Consider the following 10,313-nt stretch of genomic DNA (forward strand, 5'->3'; position numbering starts at 1 on the left):
GAATGCCCAAATTGGACGACGAAGCCCGGAAGAAGCAAAGTTAGGGCGTACGGATAATGGAGAGCGGCTTCTTCAGTTGTGTGCAGATCACCATCTGTTCCAGGCCAGCACGAACTTCCAGCACAAACGCGCACACCGAGTTACTTGGAGACCACCTACCACGAAACAATCGTGGACTCAGTTGGACCATACGGCTATCAGTTACCAGTTACCTCAGTTAAGGATTGTCGTTCCTTCTGGGGTACACAACTTGAATCTGATCACGCCATCGCGCGGGCTCGCGTAGCATTTCGGTTTCCGCCAGCAATACGCGTGCCGAAAGAGAGCAGCTCCCTTCATTAACTTCGACAAGTCTCAGTAACTGAAGAGTATCGGGCTGATATGGCTAGAAAGCTACGAGAAACGCACAGTCATGTGGACGACGAAGATTGCTTGGATGATTAATGGAATCGAGTCAAAAAAAGCAATCCTGCCAATTTTCAAAACTATTTGTCCAGCCCATCTGACTCGACTCAATGGACACCGGATATCTTCGGAGTGAGCAAATCTTATTGCTACCAGAAAAGTCATACCAGCCGTTAGCGACTAGGATGGCGCACGCAGACCCCTTAAACAGCTGATAATCAGGAGCTTAAAGAATGACAGAGAACGCTGGTGGATTTCAAAGGCCCAGGAGGTGGAGAAGGTTTTCGCTGCAGGCAACAGCCATGCCCTGTTTCAACTGATCCGATAAACGGGTCAAAAGGAGGCGGGTGTCAGTGAGACAATATGCGAAAGACGGAATAGCAATTTACTCGCTCAATCGCCTTCTTGAGCGGTGGGCTGAGCACTTCAAAGAACAGTTCACCTGGTCGCCTTCAACACAACCGCTGGAAGAACCAAGCGGGCCCAAATGAAGCACTGACATCAACCCACCATCAGCAACCAAAATCCAGCGTTAGATTTTAATTCTCAAGCGCGACAAGGCACCTGGTCCGGAGGGCCTACACCCTGCGCTCTTCAAAGAGGGCGAGGAGGTCCTGGTGAACCGTCTGACAACCATACTGAAGACGATTTGGAATAAAAACAGAATGCCATCCTCAACCGTCATCCCAGTTTTCAAAAAGGGACCAAGAACGTCATGTGCAAACCATTGTGGTATCAGCCTAGTATCCGTCGCATCCAAAGTGCTCTCAGGCATTATTTTGCGCAGGTCGATGGAGTATCTGGAGACAGGTCCGTGAGAATCAAGCAGGGTTTCGCCCCGGTCGAGGATTTATCGACTATATCTTTACTTTGAGACAAATTCTTTCACAGCGCCACTCCTTTAGATGTCCCAGGTTGGTCATTTTTCCGGATTTGAAAACTACTTTTGATTCTATCGATCGTCAGTAACTTTAGCAGTATCTGGCAATCAAAGGTGTCCCTTCCTAATTCCTCTCCCTTATGAGGGCACTGCATGCGAACTCCTGTGGGCATGTACGAGTATACAAGAAGCTCTCGCCTTGGTTCGTCACGTCCAGTGGTGTAAGACAAGGCTGTCCTCTTTCCCGTTTCCTCCTTAACTTTGTTATTGATATGCTGCTTAAAATTTCTCTGCGTGCCTCTGAAACCTCGGGAGTCGAAATGCTCCCTCACAGACGTTGAGTATGTGGACGATATTGCTCTCCTTGGTTCACATCCTTCTCAAAAGGCAAACAATTTTAAATAACCTAAATAAATCTGCCACACGGTTTGGCATGCACTTTCGCTTCACACTGCAAATCGTAAAGTGCTGCTACAAGACTGTATGGGATCAAACCCATGTTTCATGCTTGCAGGTGGTACATAAAGTTGTTTAGCTGGACAGCTGTATAAGTTCCGGTAGACTGGCTGGAGACGGTATTATTTGTCGAATCGGAAAGGCCAGGGCAGTTTCTGCCAACCCCTGATACCCATGATGTCGACGTGACGTGAGCTTGTCTGTCAAGGGAAGAGTCTACACTGCGGTGGTGAGATCCATACTGCTTTATGGATCAGAGACTTGACCCCTACGCGTAGAAGACATACGGAAGACGTCAGTGCTTGATCATCGATGTCTCCGCAGCATTCGTCAGGTCTGGTGGGAACATCGGATTAGTAATGATGAGGTGCACCAGATGGTCCGAGGAGGAAGGAACTCTCCCGCGACAGATGAATTACTCACGATTCACAAGTTGCGCTGGTTGGGTTATGTACTCCGCATACCAGAAGACGGTTTGCCTCACAGAGCTCTTTTTCCAAGCCCTGTGCTAAGTGGAAGCGACCGAGAGGTGGACAGTGTATGACCTGGCAACGAAGTACAAAAATACTAACCAGTAAATTTGGTCGGGTGGGGAACTGCCACCTCTCTAGTCGGGGACCCCAGGACTCAAATCACCAGTGATTATTGGCATTGGCGGAAATGGCCCAATCGCGCAGTCAGTGGCGCCCGCGCATCAAAGCTATCACCTTCACTTCCGAACAAACTGAACACGCCCTCGCCTCCAAGGCTTGGTTGTATGTTCCACCTTCCCGCTTTCCAATGATCGAAACTGTAGCAGCTGTAACCCATGTGCCTATGACACGGTTTATAGCTGGCGAATTGAATTGAATCATCCTCATCAGTCAATAAGAGATGCTGGAAACGCCCCCAAGCTGTGCCACTTGATAAGTTCTACTGGTTCTTGGGATCATCACATCATCATCATCATCATCATCATCATTAACAGCCATGAGAACCGCCTACTTGTCGCACACTGGCTATAGCTATCACAGTTTCGATCACCGATTGTTTGAAGAGGTAGGGTAGGTGGTAGCTGCGCAGTTAAGGCGGGAAATGATGGGATTGATGCGTAAATACAGCATCATCCGGAAACTTTTAAATGAAGAGGTTGGGAAGGGGGATATGCACGATCCACGAGTGCCAATGAGCCATTTTCACAATGTCTCCGAGCACTAGTGTCCCGACTAGGGGTCCCCATACACGGACAAAGCAATCATAAGCGTTCCTGAGTTCTCTGAGAATTGCTTTCATACTTCAGTGCCAAGTCATTGTTTGACCTCATCTGGTTCGTTTCCGCCCTTCACGTGGTTGTGCGGAAAGGACTCTACGAAGAATTCGGCCTACTGGCACACGGAGCACGTAACCAGGCCAGCGCAACCTATGCAGTGTTATCAGTTAATCTGTCGTGGGTGAGTTATTTCTTCCGGATACCATGCGAAGTATCTCAGCATTGCTAACCCGGTGTTCCCGCCAGACGTTTCGCCTGCAAGATCACAATGTCAGTGCTTTTTGCATGACGAATGATCCTTGATAGCTCTCGATAGAACTGCAGTCCGTTGGGACAGGTCGACACTACAAAGAGGCACCGTTTTTTATGCCGACAGGCAGTGGGTTTGATTGAAATGGATAACCGGACGGCACGAAGACGAGTGTTCACTGGGATTCAATCAAGCAAAGCGCGTTCAGCTCTGGGGCTGAACTCTCACGCCATGTATTCCACGACTCATCGCTTCTAGGTCACCGGACACATAGGGCGAGAGTAATGTGGAGGAGCTGAGTTCATCCTTGGCGTTCTGAGATGCATAACCATGCTCAAGTCTTGTATGCGTATTGCGGAGACAACAAACATCAATTTTAAGGGAGTATAACGTCTCGACAAGCATTGCCTGTTTGCCGCCTCGACATAGAATACGGACGTTAAAATCTCCTGTGTAGAAAGGATCTCGTGGATTTGGAAGAGTATTTTGTGTATTGTTAGTATGCAACGAGGAGCATAAGGCCCTTCGGTCGGATAACTGACAGTCAAATGGCCCAGCGACGTTTGCTTGTGTGATGGGAAGGGGTTGGGGAGGGATATCGGTGGACACCGAACTGCGAGGGTGAATGATATTTCCTGGTTGCCCAGGCCGAGGGAGGGGGTCTGGATGAGGTCCCCACCTTGAGCATTTGACTCAAAAGTCTGACCCATGAGGTAGCGGACAGTAGGGTTTTCTTTGGGGACCCTGCCTGCAGCCGATGAGCCGACAGCCTGACCTGCTCAGCCGCAGAGGGTTGGCCTAACCCGACACCACAGGGAATAAGGCACTACTGTCTCATTCCTGAGGCGGCTGCACACAACAGGTGCCTTTTGAGCAATACCGAGCTCTTTGGTTTTAAAAGTATTTCGACCGTATTGGATAATACGCCGGCGGTCACGGCCAACCACTGGGCGATTGGGGTGTGCGGGTTCCACGGCGCCTAGTTGGAGACACCACAAAACATGGCTGTCAACCGATGTCAGTGGCGTTCTTGCTGTTAGTTTCTATCCAGATTACCTGAGTGAATGTCTGATATGTTTGTTGTAAGCTAGCTCTACGTCCCTTCCCTGTCCACCTTTATTCTGTTCTTTACAATAAGGCTTTCAAACAAATCATGGTTGTACGGCAGTGAAGCATCGGTGTTGAACGTTGATGTTATGCTGTCGATGATGATGTGTGCGGGTTTCGGGGCCGACCTTTTCCTGAGGGAAGGCAGCATGGCTGCTTCCATTAATATGGATATGTTGGTCGCCTGGAGGAACACCCTACTGCCTTTACACCCCTGTCGCAGAGGACAGTACGACCGCCTCGTAGCACGATTACTCGGAGTACAGGGTCTTGCTGCTCCCCTTTGGATTTCCTGGCATGGTTGCATCTTGTGGAACGAAGTTCAAGCCAGTGTAGCCCGCGAAATAATGGCGGCATCCAAGCCCGTCAAGGTGGTGACTTTAGGTCGGTAACAGTTCAGACACGGCGTAATGCTGGAAAAATCCCTCAGCCATAAGGCTATTTCGGTGTCCAACCGCCATATCACCTGAAGGAAGCGCGAGGACTGATATACTACCAGGTTGCCCAAGTATAGACAGAGCACTCGAATCGTCTGGGTTGGGTTCGAATCACTGACCTTCCGTTCAGTAATTTTGCGCCTTAACAACTGAGCTCGAGAACACTAGTCATGAGATTGGGTGACTGATTGACCCCAGTGGACTAATTGGAGAGTTAGGAGGGGGTCGGGTAATGACCAGTGAACGAAGACCTGCAAAGGCTGATGAAACTCCTCAGTTGCTCATGCCGACGGTTTGGTTGGGGCATGCCACTTTACGCCACAAGGTAATGGGAAATATAGTCTTCTTTATGTACCCCAACCGTAGCGTTTAACCCGAAAATCTGAGCCACAAGGCAGTGGGCGATAGGGTATAGTTAGGGAAGCCCTACTCGTAGCCAGTGACTGTCCCACTTGGAAGATTGGCAAAGCCCGCGGGAGCATGGAATAAGGCATAGATGTCTCATTGCTAGTGTTAATGCATGCAGAAGATACGTCTGGAGTGTCGACCTCGCTGTGTAATTTACCAGTCGATACCACCAAACGCTGTACGCTCGGAGCATACGGAGCGCACCGACCAATTCTAGTTGTTCCCATTGATGTGAACAGGCTAACTGTCTGGAGGAAATATATTACTGCCTCTACACTACTATCGAATAGAGCAATACGACTTTATATTAAGACCAAATTGGAAAGTTGAAAACGTGGGTCTCTTACCTTCAGGTTTGTTATTTTCGAAACCTCCGTCCTGAGATTTCATTCCGTACCTAATTCGCCAAAGTGGTGATGCCGTTTATACTTACTAACTGGAACTTCAACTGTTCTTAAGATTTGACAAATGGGGCTCAACAGAATTATGCACATTTGGATCCCCGAGTGCATATATCAGAGCATGACCATCCAGGGCTCAATCTGGGTTTTATTCTAACGACGAAAGCTCTTCAATTATCTGTGCCAGGGCGGAGGTGCGTCTTTGAACGGCCTGCATCACTTGGCCAACATTCCCATGGTAAGATTCCTTTCATGCACTCGCATTTTTACCGGGAAACCCTTCCGAATTTTGGCCACCACCAGCTCCTATCAGGGTTGGCATAGACTAGGATTTTGAAGATCCGTGTTTAGACATTAAATCATGTGTTCGCGATTTTTTGACAGCTAGGCTGTTTTATCATTCGGGAGAGGTAGTACTAGACCATTCAAAATGAGGAGCACTCTGCCGTAAACCTTTTAACATCAGTCCTCCGCCCTCTACGGCAGCAAATTATCAGTGTTGAACACCGATGTCATGCTGTCGGCGAGAAAGACTTCTGTACTGAGAAGCTTATACTAGAATGGTAAATTTCAATGAGTAAATCGATATTATCCCAGAGACAAGGCTAGAGCATTCGTTGTGATACCAAAAACCGCGAGTGATACAATCAAACCCACAGGATGAGTACCCACAAGGTTACAGCTTATGCACCCTCCGCTTATGGGCACAGAGGTTCGTAACGAATAGCGCCTGATATACACAGTCAGCAAACATATCTATGGCGAATAACTCAACAGTATACAAACTGCTACTGCCCCAGGAAAAATACGAAGCAGGATGCTCTGGGTTTATCGTGGGGTACGACAGCAGCTTAACCAAAATCCCGGTCAGTCGTCACAGTCAAGACCTTCGGCTGCAGGTCATTGTTTCGATACATAAACTAAATTTACCAACTTGTGCTTGTGTGTTGACGCCGTACTCTAGTCTCTAATTAACAATATTAGAATAAGTGACGAAGATTCTTCACGGGTTTTCTGCAGATCCAGTAACGCTATATTCACACAGGGTTCCTCTGCTTTTTGGAATGAGTGTAGGCTCATAGCACAAGCAAGGACATTAGAATGAAAACACCTGCGACCAACTCTTGCACAGATGGAATTAGGTACTCAAATGAGGCTCAATAATTAAAAGTAGAGGCGAACTGGGGAACCTAATTTGAACCACACTCCATGAGCCCTAAAATCCTTCCTTTTCACTCGCTACGTATTTACAAAAAAGATGTTTACGCACCGATTTAGTAGCCCTGTGAGACCAATAAGAATGCTAAATAGTACCGTAAAACTAACACAACTTACGCTAAGGGGAGACGCCCCGCCGAAGAAATCACCATCAATGTCCATTTGCTCACCCATTCCCGAAGTGAAGACGGTTCTGCCGCCTGAGCCCATACCGAACAAAGACCCCAAGGAATCATCGGATCCAAAGAACACCCGGAACATTTCCCTTGGGTCCCCATGGAAGGTATAGGTGAAACCAGGTCCACCACCTTCCCCACCTGAAACGCCTGTTTTAAGACCCTCCTCACCGTACTTGTCGTAAATTTCGCGCTTCTTCGGATCCGATAGGACCTGTGCTAAAGTAGTGGTTATTGTCCACTGTCTGACTTACGTCATAAGCCTCGGCTATTTCTTTGAATTTCTCTTCTGCATTGGGTGATTTATTCTTATCCGGGTGATATTTTAAAGCCATTTTCTTATACGCCTTTTTAATGGCGTCGTCAGTTGCATCTTTTGTAATTCCCAAAATCTGGTAATAGTCCTTCCCCATTGACCCGAACGTCCGCTGTCAGCTTTCGCCGAATCCTCTAGATGAACGGACCCAGCCAATAGTGGACGAGAATTGGTTTATTTGATTCGATAGGTTCAGCGCACTCGGTTGGTAAGTTCAATAGATTTTGTCTCGTGGTCTGGGTTCGGTAGGTTGTTTACTCTGGCTAGTGAAACTGACAAGAATCGAAAAGGGGCTTGTGAAGTAAGCCCTAAAGTTTAAGTTTCTTCCAGTGAAAAACACTGGAGAACAAATCGTCTCCCCCGTGGCAACTGAGCTGAAAGAGTCTGATATTTGGTAGTAGACTGGAGGTCAGAGTTGTAGGTTAATATATAACGCTTTCCATGTGTGTCAGGGTAGTTGCGTATTTAGTATTATATGATGAACCCTCGGAGCCTGTGGTGCATCACTTCTCACATACGCACACGCACTTCACCATGCTGCATCGTTTCCCGTAAAGATGTGACAGGTTTAAACAGCATCGGCGTTGCCATTAAGGCACACCATCCATCCGGCTTCTCCTTATTCCACCACACTGAGAACTGTAAATATCCAGTACTACCCCCTTGACTTGGGTGCATTGGATGTTGCATGCTGCATGTCTGTATTAGGTGATTGCACTGTTTCATCAGCCTAGCTTTCCATCAACATCTGATAGTTGAATCTTATTGATGCAAAAGCCGACAGTACGTCTGCTGGACGGTTCGACACCCTGCGGATTTGATATAGCATATATGGGGACAACACACTGAATGCGCGGTACGTTCGAAATCGGTTTCGTTAGCCGACAGTCGTCTGCTGGACGGTTCGACACCCTGCGGATTTGATATAGCATATATGGGGACAACACACTGAATGCGCGGTACGTTCGAAATCGGTTTCGTTTCTCCCTCGTGCAAATTCGTGAAAGAATTTTTTCGTTGTTCAATCTATTCACAGAGTACACACGAGTAATTGTTGCATTTTATCACTCTAACAAAACATTTGAGAGATAACCTTTGATATTTCGCGCACACCTATTTTACACCTGGTCCGAAACATGACATCAATTTATACCGATTGCCCTCTGCAGCCATTGATAGACCACAGATGTGGGCGAAATGGCTGCCCGTCGAACGTCAAACGCGGTATGCAATGCCACACCTGCAAGGCCTGATGGCATTTCAAATGCACGAATTTACAGGACGACCAGACGAGCCGACTAGCTAACTCTCCTGACCCGTTTTTCTGCGCCAGCTGCCTCTACGTCAAGGGTGTGATGCATACCGCAGCGAAGAGGAGAGTCCCCAAAACGGTACCTAATCCCCAGTGCAGATTCAAAAAGACCAATGCCAGTGTTCCGCTTTAATCTGGATACTCGACGCGAAATTAGAGCGTCTTTCAAAGGCACGGGAGGACTCAGGCGCTAAGAATGCAGCGACCTGGACGAAAGCTGACAAGGAACTTTCCTCGCTGAACTAATACCTCGCGATATCCATACCGGGCCCTATGGCTGCGAAGAAAGTCATACAACTTTCTGACGCGGTTATAAAAACCGCCACAGCGTCTCTAGTGGACAGGCGCCTAAGTGAAAACAGACTGATAATCTGGGGTTCATTCTCCCGAAAAATAACGCCAGCGATGCTGGTACAGTCGATCCTTAGCAATGTCCTCATCAAGCCTGATAAATTGCTCCACGCAGAATGGCTACGCCAGAAGGGAAGTAAGCGAACTCTTGGACTTCTAGTCACTCTTTCTTCCCCGTCCGACGTACAGGAGATCTTGGAGCGGGCTGGCAGCATTCAAAAGGCCAACCCAATGATCAGGCGCCTATCTGGGGATCGTCCTCTAGACGCGCGTAAGCTTGGTCGTGGCAGGTCAGGAGTGGGGGCACGAAACAGGATTCCACCAGGCACCAAATCAGACGGCCCCAAAGTAATGACCAAGCTGATTGTGGTCATATCCCCCTGTGCTCCCGAAAGCAGGCCTACCAAGTCAGCTGCGTCTGCGGACAGCAGTTTTTATTCGACCACCACAGGCCTCTCGCCCACCAAAGGCAGGGACGCCCTGGAGGAGGCAAACCCCACATGCAAGCAGCGCCCAAACTACGTGGACCTATCAACGCTTATCTCCGTATCAGAGGACACAGCTGCAGCCGTGCACTCCTCAACAAAATCACAGCCTCTGAACTGGACTGAGTCAGATGCGCGGGGACGAGCAGCGAAGCCAATCTCCAGCTCCACTCCGTCAAAAGGGGCCTCTCTGCTTGTTGATACAACCGTCGCCCAGGACCCCGAAAACCAAAGCAATAAACATGACTACGGCCATCCGGAAACTCCCTCGTACATCCAGTTGGCCACGCTGATCGCTGGCGGATCGGGTGTCCATGCAAACACGAAAGAAGAGCGACTGCAGCCAAACAAGCCACATACAACTCGCCAGATTAGAAAACCGCTGGCTGGCTTCAAGGTGCAGTCCCCCGCAAAAACGAGCGTTTTGGGAGCGCCACCAAAATTATTACTTCTTGGTGCCACCACCCAGCACTCAGGGCCTCACAGAGACACTTTTCCGGACAAACCGCGCCAAAACAACCGAGGATCGAGAAAGGCGAAAGCTTGCTGCAAACCTTTGATCAACAGCAAATCTGGTCGAAGAAAAGGGTATGCTGAAAGAGCTACAAACAGCATCAGACGAAATCTTCGCCCATGGGAAAAAACTCCGTCCCTCAAAGCCAAAAGGCCCGAGCAAACCGAGCTCCCACGGAGCGAAAAAAAACTTGCAGGCGAAAAGCACCCTCAGAAATCACAAAGACAGGAAGCGGACAGCTTCGCCCCAGAGGCCCCCTGGGATCCTTCAACTCAGACTCAAACCCGGTGCACACATTTTAAGTCTGTCAACCAACCTGCTCTCTCCACTTTCGGCTCCTCAACCTCG

At 48.7% G+C, this 10,313-nt stretch overlaps 1 protein-coding gene across 1 annotated transcript in view; it reads right to left on the reverse strand.

The window, feature by feature from the left end:
• T265_07716 (hypothetical protein) overlaps nt 1-7,400 on the reverse strand; it is a gene marked incomplete at both ends in the record, with an annotated part of 19,328 nt that extends 11,928 nt beyond the window's left edge. Inside the window, 2 exons of the mRNA XM_009173312.1 lie at nt 6,929-7,201; nt 7,242-7,400. Coding sequence (XP_009171576.1) covers nt 6,929-7,201; nt 7,242-7,400 — 432 coding nt within the window. The remainder of the gene's footprint in view (nt 1-6,928; nt 7,202-7,241) is intronic.
• Between the last annotated feature and the right edge of the window lie 2,913 nt (nt 7,401-10,313).

This window comes from Opisthorchis viverrini, assembly GCF_000715545.1.
Source record: "Opisthorchis viverrini unplaced genomic scaffold opera_v5_184, whole genome shotgun sequence".
Taxonomy (NCBI): Eukaryota; Metazoa; Platyhelminthes; class Trematoda; order Opisthorchiida; family Opisthorchiidae; genus Opisthorchis; species Opisthorchis viverrini.